At 39.1% G+C, this 14,788-nt stretch overlaps 2 protein-coding genes across 2 annotated transcripts; both read right to left on the bottom strand.

Moving 5' to 3' along the window:
* Positions 1 to 1,097: 1,097 nt before the first annotated feature.
* Positions 1,098 to 9,938, bottom strand: LOC145233547 (tetraspanin-9-like). Its single transcript, XM_080098297.1, has 5 exons — positions 9,510 to 9,938; positions 8,839 to 9,033; positions 8,354 to 8,512; positions 1,602 to 1,802; positions 1,098 to 1,361 (listed from the first exon to the last, which is right to left on the bottom strand). The coding sequence occupies exons 1-5, from the start codon at positions 9,573 to 9,575 to the stop codon at positions 1,308 to 1,310; spliced, it is 675 nt and encodes a 224-aa protein (XP_079954423.1). The 5' UTR covers positions 9,576 to 9,938; the 3' UTR covers positions 1,098 to 1,307.
* Positions 9,939 to 10,251: 313 nt separating this feature from the next.
* On the bottom strand, positions 10,252 to 14,095 carry LOC145232371 (tetraspanin-18B-like). The gene is made up of 5 exons (XM_080096982.1): positions 13,945 to 14,095; positions 13,279 to 13,473; positions 12,848 to 13,018; positions 11,730 to 11,978; positions 10,252 to 10,832 (listed from the first exon to the last, which is right to left on the bottom strand). The coding sequence occupies exons 1-5, from the start codon at positions 14,005 to 14,007 to the stop codon at positions 10,782 to 10,784; spliced, it is 729 nt and encodes a 242-aa protein (XP_079953108.1). The 5' UTR covers positions 14,008 to 14,095; the 3' UTR covers positions 10,252 to 10,781.
* Positions 14,096 to 14,788: the final 693 nt, after the last annotated feature.

Below are 14,788 nucleotides of genomic sequence, written 5' to 3' on the forward strand. Positions count from 1 at the left end.
CAAGTGAAGCGACGACCTGATGAAAGCCGCAGTGCTCGTCCAAATCTTGTGGGAAATTAAGTTTCAATGTAATTTCATTACTTCCGTTTAATCGTGGCGCAAAATGCTCTGATAAAAAGTCGCAATGTTTTGTATTTAATACGTTTTCACACATATTTGTAGCTGATTTGAAATATTACCGTGCATTCCAATTTGTTTTTCCATTACAACTGAACCTAAACCATGCAGAAAATCATAGCAGAAGAAATCTTGGCAGCCCTTCAATACTAATTATCCAAACCATAAAACAAACAACACAATAATAGTTTTCTTTTTAATACGTTTCACAGCAATTTGTAGCTGACTTGAAATATTGTTTTGTAGTCTAACTCATTTATCTGATACAATTCAACCATTGCTTCACCTTAATGTAGGAAAACACACAAACACACGCAAAACGACGTATCCAAACAATAAAACAAACAAGCTATCAACTACAATAACAGTTTTCCTTAGGAACACTATACACGGACTTGAAAAGTAGTTTAATCATAAACATTACTGCCAAGGTAGTGGTGTATAAAAAATACATCGTTCAGACGTTTCGACAATCTCTGTTGTCTTTATACACCACTACCTTGGCAGTAATGTTTATGATTAAACAGTTTTCCTGTTTTACAATTACACCCACTGGTTATGACTGAGCAGAGCGTTTCAAACCGTCTAGCTCTTCATACTTCCAACACTAGAACACAGGTTTGTCAGTCTGCTGTTGTGCGAAGCAACAGAATCATCTGCGCTAATAATCCCCCCCCCCACCCGCAGCTGTCTGTTACGTCACAACGACCTCTGTTGACCTCAGTGATGCGGGGAGTGGAAGCGATGCAATATTCATAATCTCCCAGAGGAGTTGATCTTTTGTTTAACCAACATTCCATTTTTAACCACTGTGCGTTGGAACAAGACGCCGCTAAAACTGAATTGCGAAGTTTGAAAGTTTTTTTTATCCTTTTCATTTGAACTTCTTTTTCTGCTTTATCCTTTGTATTTTACGGATTTATTACGTTCTGCTGGCGACAAAAATGTCTCTCGAAACAACTTTTTGTCATAATCACATCTTTAAATATTCCTACTGTATTGTTAAGAGGGTAGGCCTAAAACGTTTTCGTAGACAAACAATGTAAGTGAAGTAAAATACAAATCAACAAAATAATTTGCGAAAAACGCTTGAAACACAAAAATCGATCAGCTAAAAGGCGAAAAATTCCCTTCATGTACTCCAGCGCCATCGTGTGTCCAGGGCGTGTAGTTTTGCATCACTTGTGACGTCATGCGTTTACGAGCTGCCTCAGTGCGTACGCACTTGTGCATAACGAAAGAAGCTGAAAAATATTTTCAAATTAATATACCTCCAAAGACAATAAAATAACTTAAACAAGCTTTGGAACACTGTATACGGATCTGTTCACCATTTTAATAATTAAAATAACAGCCCAAATAGACGTAAAAATCGGCATGCATTCTTATTCAAACATTGGCTGAAATTTCAAGATCATAGTGTGCTAGGTCCATTGAAGGCGTAATACCGAATTAGTTTGTTAACTCAAAGATATTTTTCTTACTTCTACCAACAGAATCCCGAACCCAACTCCACCGATGACGTAGAAAAATATTCTAAGACTTTCCTCGCATCCGATTTCGTACGATGCAATGGATGAGCTGGTACAAGTGGTGAGTCGATCGGAGCAGCAACTTGCTGGAAGAGTTGGGAACTGTGGAAGAACTTGCCAGTCGTCCGGGTTTCGAACTCCGCAACATCGCAACTGCGGAGGAAGACGGGAGTGTGAAACTACACAAGGCTGCAGGTTGGACAACTTAATTACTTGTAGTTCCGTTTGTAGAGTGGTGTACGATTTAAACGACCTTTTTTCAATTGAATGTTTGAATGTTAGCTTCTTAATTGTAATCTTTTCATGCAGGTTTCAATTTTCCTAGTGATTGGGTTTAAATAGTTTCATTATTGGTTTTCTTGCTTTAATGCCATTTTAGGCTGTTGATAACTGCAATGAAACTTTTTGTTACATCAGACAACATGCTCGTCCGCTTTTGTGGATAGAATATTTTTTTCTGGGTCTGTTTGATGTAAATCTCCCTAATGGTTCACTTTTAAGTAGGCTTGCCATATTTTTTTTACTTTAAACCGGGACACTTCCAAACATTTTTTTCCAGTTTCTTCTGTGTTGGGGGAACAAAGGTTAGCATAGTAGGTGATATTACTGATATGAGACAACGCCGTCGCGACTTCTTCTGTACGATCTGCCTGAAGGTGGTTGACCTGATCATAATCAAGAAAATCTGGCTGTGTATTTGCGAACGCAGCAGAAAACACAAACATTTTTAACGACATAAACATGCGGTATTTTTTACATCAAAAACAGACGATACGATTTTTATCCTGAAAATGAAACTTACTGACAGGCGGAAGGCTGGGGTGGATACTGTCCAAAAAATACCCCGTACACAAACACACTAAACCTTACAGACACAAACGAAACGCTACAATCACACAGCAAATAAATTACATTTTATTCATTTTTTAGCATATCCATAAATTTGAGGAATATTAAGCTAAAATCTATTTATCTACTCTAAAATCTGTTTCAACCACTACTCTACCACCTAACTTAAACGAACAACGATATCCGAATTACGCAACACAAAAAGCAAACACGCAATCAATTTACGTTTTGGTCCAGTCGTATTTATCTGTACCTCGGACTTTTTTTAAGAACTCGTTGTTCGATTTAACTTTGTCATAAAAATCGCAGCATGACATATTAGTGTTAATTTTGCATGTCAGAAGGGCTTTTACATTCTGCTCCAACATTCTGCTTTTATTGTCAGACCATATATTTTTCATAATGGAAAAAATTCTCTCCACCGGTGCCGAAGTCCCTGGTAAGCAAAATACAAATTCCATCACCTTTCGAAAGTTTGGAGTGAGTACATTTTTTTCTGAAAGGAAGGCAAACATCTCGACCCACTTTTTTTCACAACATTTCTTTTTCCAGCTTTCGTTTTTGTCATGTTGAGACAGATACCGTTTGATTAGCACATGCTCGTCGAAAAGGGAGTCGCTGTTGATTACCTGAATCCCAAACAGGGTGTTAATGTGCTCTGCCGATGAAAGAACACTAGGCCATGATATTTCATCTGCTTTTAGATCAATCCAAAGATGAGGTAACACATCTTTATAAGCATCCTCATAAAGATCCAGATATGATAGGCATTTTTGATAAAATTCTGTTGTTTGTTTACGGAATACTTTTCCATCCACTTCCCCCGCGTTTTCCAACTTTTCTAAAAGACACAGTGCCTGGTAGGGAATGAAGCTGATCTCCTTCCTTTCACGTAAGTTTAATTTTAGTTCCGACAGAACGTTTGCCATATCTACAGCACTGGCATTTTCCTTTTCCAACTTCAAAATAATTTCGTTGAAGTACTTCAGTAAGCCGTGGACAAATTTCAAATAAAGCTCTTGCGATGGTTCTTCAAAACATCTTCTGATTAGTGTTGGGCAGCCTTCCTGGGATTTAAAGTAACTTTTTAGAGCTTCAAACATATCACGTATTCTTTGCAAAGCTGGTAACAAGGACAAAAATCTGGTGTTACCATGTTGCAAGATTCGCTGATATTCAATTTCGACAAAGTCGCAAAAATTTTTCAGTTCGGTAACGCGAACAGTGTAAATGTGGAAGTATTTGTAGATTTTTACTACAAGACTTTCCACACACACAGGCAACGTATCCACTGCGTGTTGGAGGCAGTTGCGAACAATGTGAGCAGCACATCCAATGCCTATTATATTTCTTTTCAGGCTTTCCCTTACTTTGAAGAAAACGTTATTTTACCCCTTTCTTTTTACACCGCCAAAGTTAGTATTGCAGTTGTCCGCACAGAATCCAACAAGTTTTTCTTTCAGCACATTTTGGTCAAGAATGGACACTAAGTAGTTGCTAAGTATTTCAGAAGTTTCACCACCAAGTGATTTAAACTCCAACAGCTTTACTTTTAAGCCCAAGTCGGGCACAAAGTAACGAACCACAACTGGAACAAGTTTGATCTCTTTTCTGTTCGAAGCATCGATTGTAACGGTGACAAAATTAGCCTTGTCTAACTCTAGCCGTAGTTCAGCCGCTAACATCGGCACAATACAATTAACAAGAACTGATTCACATTTTGTTTTTGCCAGGGAAAACTTCGGATCAAACAATTTTGCAATCAACTTGGACGTACAGTCACAACTTTTAAAGCTGTGTCCATGAATAGCAGTATATATTGTCGTATGATTTCCACGTCTCAAAAAACTTAGATGTGATCGGATATATTTTGAAACCAGTCGCTGAATGCTGTATCGCATTCATGTACTGTCCGATATCCACCTTGTAACTTGGTTGTGGGGCATTTTAGGACAAGATGGTCTGTGTCTTGCTTATTTGCTCCACAGTGTGGGCATTCCGAACTCGTTCTTTCGCCCCAGCGTTGAAGCATGTGGGCAGTGCGAGCGTGTTTTGATCGCAGTCGGTTCGCTGCTACCCAGTGACGTCTATGTGCTAAGTCGAAACCTGGCAGTGGAGTTGTTGGGTCGTCTACTAGCTCTCCTCCAGCGGGCATGTTATTAAACCAATATTGTTTCCATTCTTCAGTCATATCGAAAGTGTTGTCAGTCTCTAAGTTGTAGATTGGATGCCTGGATTTTAGTCTACGTGTTTTTGGTGCTTGTCTTATAATTTTGGTGAGGGGAATTTCCTCTGGAAGTGTTTGAAGATTCTGTATCATCTTCATAGCTGATGCTCTGCGTCGTAAGTGTGGGGGAGGTATTGCACTCATTGTTGGTAGCCAAGTAATAGGGGTGGATTTTAGAGTTCCTGATATTATTCGCATTGTTCTGTTCAGTTGGATGTCCAATTTTATTGTGAGTACTACGCTCCCATGTTGAAGCACAGTATTCTGCAGCGCTATAACACAAAGCCAAGGCAGATGTTCTCAGGACTGATTGACTTGCTCCCCATCTAGTGGCTGCTAGTTTGTTGATCAGTGAGTTTCTAGTTTTTATCTTGTTTGATAGTTTCTGCAAATGTTGTCTATAATTTAAAGTTCTGTCTAATGTTATTCCAAGATACTTCGGATTGGGGTCCGTTGGCAGTTGCTTTCCATCGATTATAATATTGAGTTGTTGGTTTGCGCGGTGATTGTTCAGGTGGAAAAGAGTTGTCACTGTTTTAGTGGTGTTCATTTGTAGATACCATGTCGTGAAGTATTCCTGGAGAGTGGTGAGATCAGCTGTGAGTTGGTTTTGAATCGTTGTTAGACAATTTCCTTGATAAGTTAGTGCCCAGTCATCCGCATAGCCGAATTTAAGACATTTGGTTTTAGGCATGTCTCTGATGTATATGTTGAATAGTGTAGGGGACAGTACGGAGCCCTGAGGTACCCCGTTTTTTATTTTAAAAGTTTTGCTGGTGTCGGAACCTACACATGTGTAGAAGCGACGAGTACCTGTCATTTTTGATATGATTCGCAGCATGGTTCTGCATTTTATTATTTTGGCTAGTTTTAGTAGAAGACCATCATGCCATACTGTATCGTAGGCAGCTGATAAATCTACGAATATGGCTCCAGTTGTGTTTTTTAGTTCATATCCTGTTTCAATGTGTGATGTTAAAGCAAGGACTTGTTCACTGGTGCAACGATGTTTTCTAAACCCAGATTGTTCAGAGGGTAAGAATGGTTCGACTAGTGGCGTTATTCTGGCAAGTATGATTCTTTCCAAAACTTTGTAGGTGCAGCATAGAAGAGAAATTGGCCTGTAACTGCTTGGGTTGGTTGGATCTTTTCCTGGTTTCAAAATTGCTATCACTTTTGCTATTTTCCAATCTTTGGGAAGTTGTCCAGTTTGAATAATGTCTGTCAATGCGGTCCTCAGCCATTGAAGACTGTTATTTCCTAGATGTTTCAGCATTTCTGGGTAAATTCCATCTATTCCAGCAGCTTTGCTCGCTTTTGTTTGCTTTAGCGCCTCTTTTAATTCTGACATTAGTATATGTGATGACAGGTTGGAATCTTCCGTGTATGTGCGGTATAGTTGTTGATATTCTTTTCTTACAGATTTTTCAAAAGTGTGGTTTGGTTTATGGTGTCCTCGTTGTTTAATTTCCTTTGCGATTTGGTTTGCACTTATCGGAGCTGCAGTTTTGGGCTTTGATGTTGAATTAAGGTCCAGTTTATGTAGAAGTGCCCATGCTTTACGGCTTGAGTGTTTGAAGTCGAGATTCTCAACTGTACTGATCCATCTGTTTCTCCTGTCTTTATTAAGCGATGATAATAGTTGGTCTGCTGTATTATTGTCATTTGTTTCTTCGTAAGCTTTGAACAAGGCCTCACTTTCTTTTGACCAGCAGGAAACATACCTTTTTCGTCTACCTCCTGGAATGTAGCGTCTTGCACTTTTTAAAACTAGTTTGTGAAATCTGGGTATTGTTTGAGCTGATGGAGGAATATGGATGCATGTCTGGCCCACGGCTTTAGCAAAGTTTTCCCAATCAGCTTGTTCGAAGTTCCATCTGTTTTTTGGAAGGGAGTTGATGATAGGAATTTTTAATCCAACTGTAGTTATTATGGGCCGATGTTGGCTATGTGGAAAGGAGGGCAGAATTTCTGTAGTTGCTGGCAATGGATCAAGGTTATCGTTTTTTGATACGAGGCATAGATCTGTTGAATAATCTTTGTTCCATCTTGAGGAATGAAAGGTACCCTGGGTTTTGGGGTCGTATAGTAGATGAAGATTTGTGTCATTTATCCATTGTCCTAATTGTTCGCCTGCTTTGTCGTTTTCATTATATCCCCAGTCGGTGTTGTGGCTGTTAAAGTCCCCAATGTAAACAGTGGGGCGAGGAAAGGGTGGGAGAGGAGGATTCGGCCATTCTTTGTTTGGTGGTTTGTACAAGTTAACAACCGTTAGTTCTTTGATTTTTACTGCTGATCTGTGAGTGTTGTTGGATGTTAAGACTGATTGCAATCCTGTCACTTCAGAAGGGTTTTTGGCATAGGTGCATATCCCGTATTTGTCATGGCAGATTTTTGAAATAAGAGTGTATCCTGGTATTCGGGTCTTTGATTCCGGTGATGTTGCTGTAGCGTGGGTTTCTTGGAGTAATGCGATGTCCACTCTGTGTTGGTGGAGGATTTTCCCAAGATATTCGCATTTGGGCATTGAACTTCCCTCGATGTTAAGTGAAAGGATCTTAGTCTGGTTACAGAGTTCAATGGAGCCTAACTTATTTTTCGAACCTGCTGGGCTCTGTGGGTTGTCAGCAGGAACGCGAACGTTTTTATTCTGGGCCACGTTCGATCCAGCATTTTGTTTCATTTCTTTGTAAAGCATCATAGTAGGTAAGGTAGTTATTCAGAGACGTATACCCAGGATGGCGCATTGCCGTTTGGGTACCGGGTTGGACTCGATCTTAGTGATTGTAAGCTCAAACACCAACGACAAGGTGTCGAGTCCCTTCATGAATAGCAGTATGAAACGCAAATGTAGCCTCTTTTGCTGCTGAGATTAAAGATTCGTTTGAATTGACCTTTTTGAAAAATGTTGTCAGTTGAGTTGACGACGCTGCTGCCTCAATGGAAGTTTTGTGCCTTTTGGTTTCCAAATGTTCTTTGATATCTGATCGACCACCATGACAAATTGAAAAAACAGACCGACAACGATCACAGTGAACCTTGTCATCATGCGTCTCTCGTATATATGGGTAGTCTATTTTGAGCTGACTAGTTAATTTACATTTTCTTTTAGGCATTTTAGAAAAATTTTAGCAGTCTGATTGTCACACTTTAAAGTGCTTCACAAATCTAGCAAACTATCTTGCAGCCAACTATACTTATCCAATGAAAGCAGGAACAATCAACTCACAATTATACAGTGATGCAACAATGCCACTTTCATCAAAATGAATGTAGTGAACAACAAACCAAAGCAAGACAATCCACTTTTAATAGCAACACAGGTGAGAGTCAATTAGACGTACCGGATGGCTGCATAAACTTAAAAAAACGGGACATATCGGCTAACCGGGCGGGACACCGGGACAGACCCTTAAAACCGGGACAGTCCCGGCTAAACCGGGACGTATGGCAAGCCTACTTTTAAGTAATTTTAATTTCGTGTTGGAAAAATTTAAAAATCACCACTCGCTAAAGGGATTTCCTCAACTAAATTGTTGTGAAAACAATCTAAAACAAAAACATTACTATTGTTTTGTCTTTTATCGAAAAAAAGTTGTAGCTTGATTTTTAGGTAACAATAACTTACCACTCCTTGGATTCTGTCCCAGCCTTCTCTGACACTGGTATCGTTGCCATAGCGACGGATGCTGTTCTGCGCTTCGTCGGTTGCTATGGGGAAGAAGACAAATGGAAGAACAGATCCGACCATTTGCGCCAGGAAGATTAGGAAGATGATGCACATGTACTGGATGACAGCAAGGAATTATTTACGACTGCAGTATATCGATAAATGGAATTAGCTGATCTTTCGAAGTTAAATAAAAGCCAATTTATCTTTCTAAAGTACTAACTTAAGTGATATTAAAAAAACGGCCAAAAATGAAGTATGGCAAAGGTTTAAACAAATTGGCATTTTAAACTTTTTTTTTCATGTTTGTATTGAACAGTATGAAAAAAATCACAATACATTTGAATTTACAATTTTTTTTTCGACTATTCCATTCGCTGATAAGTTACTGTGTTTGTAAAATATTGATAACAATAATTTCCCAACCCCTAGAACCGACTTACAGCGATGAGGAGGTACTTGCTGCTGATGCAAACTGCCAAACATCCGAAGAAAGAGAATACGACCATCGCAGCTCCAACCCCGATCATGAGATGAACTGCAACAAAAATCCCGTTTCCCTCACCCAGCAAGTTGGGGAACTCACGAATGGTGATGGCCGTCCATGTGCCCACCCCCACCAATGCGATGCCACCAAGCTGAAACATTTCAAGTAAGCGGTTTATTGTTGGTCCTTGCTAGAGACCTGAACCCAGTGGTGGGATTCAGCCGGTTTGCACCGGTTCTATAGAACCGTCTCACAAAATTTTATGAGAACAGCGAACCGGTTAGCATTACTGGTTACTGTCAAAGGACCTTTTTGTAACAGAACCGGCTGAAAAATAAGACTTTTTTGATAGAACAGGCTGAAAAAAAATTTGAATCCCACCACTGTCTAGATCCCATTGCAGGCCTTGTGTGTTCAGCAAACTAATAATTTTGTTGATGTCATAAGTTACTTCTGAAAAGAACGTGATGCGTTTCAGTTTACTCCTTTTCAACAAATACCAAGTTAACCAAAGTGAGGTTTAACCCCTTTGTCTATTTTTTGGTTTGAACTTTCTCTCAACCAATTCACGGCACTCTGATTAGAGCCGATTAGTTAATAGATGTACACAAATATAGCTGTACTTACCGCTACTAAGAAGCTGAAAAAGCACACTGCGTTTCTATGGAACCCGTTGATATAACTTGATTCCATTTTTCGATTTTAATAAAATATGTACGAATTATTTATTTTCGTTTTTACCTGTAAAAGAATTGCACAGGCCAATTCGGTAAGTTATAAATCTGTTCGTTAACTGTTAAACATCGTGCTGTATAAAATCTTTTTGCTATAGGACGTTTTAACTTTCAACAAACGCTATTGTCTGTATCAGTAGTGAAAACTGTAAGCTACTTTTCAATATTTTGTGTTGGTTTACAAACTGCTGACCTAGTTGAACCCGACAAACATTAAATATTAAACTAACATTTGTTGTAGGCTACCAAACTTTTTCAAACCCCTCATAACTGGTTTTCCCATTGCTTTTTAGTAAATCCTGAAACAACCAACTGTTGTCCTGAAGTTTCAACTGAGCGAAGAAAACTTTTCACATCAAAATCTCAAAACAACCGATCCGCGAATCACGTGATCTCCAGGGCGCATCAGCTATCATTACGTCACAATGAAGTTGCGACGACCCCATTGTGACGTAGGTAACTCGATCTTCGCGTTGAGTAGGCGAACGGTTACACCAGAAGAGTTTTCTCTTTTGTAACAATCGCGATTGTTCGTGAGTATTGTTTGACAATAATTAGACTTGTTAGGAAGATAAATAATCGAATCAATGTCAACTTCTCCTATGACGTAATACTTGTTGTAAAAGACCAAAATGTTTCGGTTTGAAAGTTTATTTGTGCGTCTCATTTCTAAACAAAGCAACTTCAGCAACAAAATATCAACAAATTCGAGTTGTTGTAAACTAAAACCGGTCATGCATGGCGATTGTATTGCACGTCATTAGTGTAAAACACCATCAAGCAACTCTCCACAAGGTGTCACTCATGAGCAAGGTCGGGATTAGGTAACATAAACGCAATTGTAATTTAAACGTAATTTGGATAACATTAACAAAATGACGTCGCCAAAGTTGGCGCAACATAGAAATCAAAAATAATTCAACTTTGCGACAAAACATGACGTCATAAACTTTGAAATCAAAACATGGACGAATAATTTCATTGGTTTGAGGGCTTTCTATGACTGCACAAACTGTATAGTGGCTATAACAATGGGTGTTATGGTCGGTGAATACATTCGAAAGCTGGTACCACATTATGATGCAATAATAACTGCACTTATACACGATTTAAGGCGGGAAAAATATGTACAGGCGTCACGATCGGATGTTTTTGTGTCACGTGCTCATTTGTCCACGGATCTGTACAAGCAGCAAGTGAAGATGAGGGCCAGCAACTGAAAGAAAAGAAAAGGTGATGTTAGGGTACAAAGTGTTCAACATTTTCCATCAGGTAACTATGTTTGTATGTTACAAAATATGTTTGCCTTTTATAAGAAAGCTATTAAACCTGGAAATAACTTTTTCCAAACTTGTGTGATATAATTTACAAGCACTTATAATCCTGGCTGCCTTATAGCCAGAGGCATTTTAGTGAGTTGTCGCCAATAAAAGAATGTGAAAGAGCTGTTTTAATGATGCTTTTCATTGTTTAGGTTTTACAATCCTGTTCTTTTTATATCATATCAACACACCAACTGCGGCAAATCCACAAACTACAGCATTTTCACACTGTAACTTTAATCGTCATATGGGCAGTGTCGTTTAATGCAACCGGAACATTTCATATGAATATGGGTAACTTTACAATTTGAAAATTAACACATTGGACTAAAATCTGACAAAACTTAAGCTCAATGTTTTCACTGTCATACATTAAGGGTATATTGCGTTAGAAACTTATGCAATACTTCTCGACAAAATTACTCGGGACCAATTTTTTCCGACAAAAAATCAACTCTTGCTTAACTGAAGTTTGTGATTTGAAATAATCACAATAAATGTTAAGATGGCTGCTTTTAATATTATAAAGCTCTTCTGGCAGTATTTTAACATTTCGATGTCCTATACAAGTCGCCTTCACCAGGGTAAATAACACAGAGATATTATGCTTGGCAGCAACAGCTTATATATAGGGTTGCCATACCGTCCTTATTTCTAAGATTTGTCCTTATTTTGAAGGGCAGTGTTTTAGAAAAAAATATTGTTTAAGAAAATGTCCTTGCTTTGGGGTCCATGTCAATGGCAGCAACAACTCACATGTAAGACAACTTTTTAACAACACAAGTCCTCACCTCTACAGCAAGAACTCCCAGGCAGACTCCACCCACGATCCAGTACGCTGTCTTCAGTGTCGCTTCACACCCGATGTTGTTGAACGATCCCACAGTTTCATTCTTGCACCCGACCAAATCAGTGAAGTTTCCAGTGATTGAGATGAGGTCTCTCTTGCAGCACGACATAGGAAGAGTATAATTTGGCTGCTTCGTCCACGCCGTGTTCAATCTCCAATCTCCTGGACTGTTGAATCCGCAACATTGGAACTGGAAACGAAAAACATCTGAATGTTACGATGAACCAAAATGATTCGACTTTCGACGGGTTCGTTACTGAGGCTGTGTAGCTCAGCTGGTAGAGAGACTGTCGTTGGTTCGAATCCCACAAAAGGCTAGATTTTTCTATAGCCTACGCCTTGGCATGTGGGAATGCTTGGAAACTGACTTAATTTGTTATAACGCCATTAATAGACCTGGTGTGCTATGAAAGCCTAGTTCAAACGTGTTGCGGTCATAACTGATGACGTTCAACCTCAAACGTATTTACATTCTAGTTCATTTTCCTTCTCACGCATTGTATCAAAGTTGACTGATGGTGTTAAAGCAGGGGTGTGCAACAGTTTTCGTCGGTGGGCCGTATAACCAATTCCGGACCTCAAGCGAGGGCCACACATAGAGTTTTAGCGCAACACTGGCTTTCGCACAAAACAATTGTTTACTAGACAAAGGCCATTGTTACGTCACATTCGGTGCAGTAGGCTACTTGCAAGTTGCAACTGCTGCATGATCCACCGGTTGGAAAACGCCGATTAAGCTTATATTTGTTACGTATAGCAACTTGAGATATACCAAAACCTTGGGGAAAATTTTGCTAAATTCTCAGAAGAATTGCATTTTTATCATAATCAGTGCGTTGGTGGGGGCCACACTAAACAGCTTGGCGGGCCGGACTGTGGCCCGCGGGCCGTATGTTGCACGCCCCTGTGTTAAAGTAAACTCTATACTTTTACCAACAAAAACACAAAGTAAGTATGACTGCAAGTGTTGGTGCCTTATAACTTAAACTTATATAGCTTATTCAAGTAATCCAGGGCGTGACATCACACCAACGTCACGTTGCTATGGGCAATACGCACCAGGGTTTGTGTTGTGTCCCATGCGACAGTGATGTCATTCTTCGGGTTTGCAGTGTCGTCGAATTGGTTGATGGATTGGACGATCTGCTCGGTCACTTTCGGGTAAAAGACAAACACGAGGATTCCTCCAACGATTTCAACAATGAAGATGATCAGAACAATGCCGAAGAACTGTCAACAACACACGGAAGTTTAGGTTGAGGCAAAATTTTTATTTCAAGGCTTAACTGCATCATAACAAAACGTTTTAAATTATTGCACATGCCAAATTAACTAGGTATTGAAAAGTTAACGAAATATCCAATGTAAAATTGAGATCAGTTTCAAACACGCCTTTTGTAGTATGACGTCACTTTGGGCTTTATAGCGACATGTGAAGTTGGAGACTTTTATTGTTTGACCTTGACAGGAACATGAAGGTCACAACTTACCGTCCCGAGCAGACATTTGTTTTCCTGGATTGCTCCGCAGCATCCCAGGAATGAGATAATGAGGAGGGCCGCCCCCACTGCTATTATGACGTAGACAGCGTCGAATATAGCGCTGTTAGTGGAGACGATTTGCATAAAGTTGGCTGAATCCACTGCTGCCCAGATTCCCAATCCCAGCAATGCTCCTCCTGCAAGCTGTTGGACAATATCAAGGTGTTACTGAGATGTAAGACGCTATAACAGGCAAACTGTAAACTACTCTGAATACATGAAGTATTTTTAAAACAATATTTCGTGTGTGTGTGTGATCTATGCGATTTTTGTGTTTAAAAACACTAATATGAGCAACAAGCACATTAAACAATAAAAAAAATCAAGTTTTGGTATTGGGAATTCAACATCTAAATTAATACATTTGACACTAACCGTTTGGCTACCACGAAAACAGTGAATAGTACTAGTTTACATTTACTCAGTATTGGAAAGTACTGTTTGCGTAAAGTCTGGGCCCATAATCGCACTTCTCACAAAAAATCTATTTTCGGCCCCTTTGTGAAGTCTCGTGACTCTACAAACAACTGTATGACGTCATAATACATGGCAGTTCTTTAGTTCTTTGATCCTAATTCGTCAGAAAACGGTTAACTTTGTTGAAGTTTTACTTACAAAGAAAATAAAGTTGAAAATAAACATGGTGTATTTGAGACATTTCATCCCGCAGCCCTCCATTATGAAGTTTCGGTTGTTTGTTTCGTCACAAGGAAATTTCTGTACAGTTATTATTCAGTAACCTACGTCCTGTGAAACACAATGGAATTGAGGTTCGTTTCTAAATAAGTTTGCAGAAGCAATTTGCAGCGACCAGATACACTTCCAGCCGTGCATCATAATCATAACTGGTCACGTACACTACTTTGCACTGCTCGAACTAGTCTTTCAGCAAACTTTGCAAAAATATGGTTGCTGTTCGGACAATTCCAATAAAATGGGTATTACAACGTTTTCTTGTTATAGAACTTGGGTTTCAATGGCCTTGTTTGACTTCAAAAAAACCGTTGTTTGGGTTTGTTTATGCAACAAACAGCCCCATATATTACATTGCAGCGTTGGAATAATATATTATTCATTGAATCGGCAGAAAGTTAAACATATCTTAGTGTGTCCCAGCAATTTGACAACACGGCTTATACACGAAAGACTGTAATTATAATTCCAGCAGCCTATCATCCCACGTATAAAGACGAAAATATAATCCCAACGTAATCATCACGAATCACATGACGCGTTGTGACTAAATAATGAACCTTGTGATAAACAATGCGCTTCCTGCTGTATTAGAATGAAGCTTAATCGAATGGATGCTTTGTCCTTTCAAAATGCACTGCGTATTACCTCACAATAAGCATTGTCTGTGTTCTTAAATTAAATCCATGCATTTAACATTGTATTGTTAAATATATTGTTGCTGTAAAGGCAAATGTTTACGCTGTACACAATAGCGCTCATGTTT

This window comes from Phallusia mammillata, chromosome 6 (genome assembly GCF_965637545.1).
Source record: "Phallusia mammillata chromosome 6, kaPhaMamm4.hap1.1, whole genome shotgun sequence".
In the NCBI taxonomy this organism is placed as follows: Eukaryota; Metazoa; Chordata; class Ascidiacea; order Phlebobranchia; family Ascidiidae; genus Phallusia; species Phallusia mammillata.

Bases quoted from the DNA above. Each gene is read 5' to 3' on its own strand.
- LOC145233547 (XM_080098297.1), bottom strand. From the start codon at position 9,575: ATGGAATCAAGTTATATCAACGGGTTCCATAGAAACGCAGTGTGCTTT. The intron at 1,803-8,353 runs GTAAGTTATTGT...CTTCCTCCGCAG, and splicing joins GGGACAGAATCCAAGGAGTG to TTGCGATGTTGCGGAGTTCG. The intron at 1,362-1,601 runs GTAAGAAAAATA...AATATTTTTCAG, and splicing joins TCGGGATTCTGTTGGTAGAA to CTTCTTTCGTTATGCACAAG.
- LOC145232371 (XM_080096982.1), bottom strand. From the start codon at position 14,007: ATGGAGGGCTGCGGGATGAAATGTCTCAAATACACCATGTTTATTTTC. The intron at 11,979-12,847 runs GTGCGTATTGCC...TTTCGTTTCCAG, and splicing joins GGGACACAACACAAACCCTG to TTCCAATGTTGCGGATTCAA. The intron at 10,833-11,729 runs GTGAGGACTTGT...CTTTTCTTTCAG, and splicing joins TGGGAGTTCTTGCTGTAGAG to TTGCTGGCCCTCATCTTCAC.